Source organism: Eimeria mitis, genomic scaffold (genome assembly GCF_000499745.2).
Source record: "Eimeria mitis Houghton genomic scaffold, Emh_scaff422, whole genome shotgun sequence".
Taxonomy (NCBI): Eukaryota; Apicomplexa; class Conoidasida; order Eucoccidiorida; family Eimeriidae; genus Eimeria; species Eimeria mitis.
The window spans coordinates 4,968-5,215 of record NW_013572545.1 but is presented as its reverse complement, the minus strand read 5'-3'; the positions used below and the strand labels follow the sequence as shown (position 1 = coordinate 5,215).

The 248-nt window shown below is 65.7% G+C and overlaps 1 protein-coding gene across 1 annotated transcript in view; it reads right to left on the bottom strand.

Moving 5' to 3' along the window:
• Window positions 1–248, bottom strand: part of EMH_0011590 (uncharacterized protein) — a gene marked incomplete at both ends in the record, with an annotated part of 7,928 nt that overhangs the window by 3,501 nt on the left and 4,179 nt on the right. The window contains one exon of the mRNA XM_013499329.1: window positions 3–163. Within this exon, the coding sequence (XP_013354783.1) occupies window positions 3–163 (161 nt within the window). The remainder of the gene's footprint in view (window positions 1–2; window positions 164–248) is intronic.

The following is a 248-nucleotide window of genomic DNA, read 5'->3' as shown; positions in this document are numbered from 1 at the left end:
TTCTCGGCCACCATGGGCTGCAGGCGTCCCTACAGAGGCCAGGCATGCTGCGCCTGCTGCTGTTGCTGCTGCTGCTGTCGCTGCTGCTGTTGCTGCTGCTGCTGTTGCTGCTGCTGTTGCTGCTGCTGCTGTTGCTGCTGCTGGTGCTGCTGCTGCTGTTGCCCTGCAGCCAGGATGCTGCGGCAGGTGCTGCCTGCCACGCGGGTGGTAGGCCCGTTGCTGCAGCAGCAGCAGCTGCAGCTGCTGCT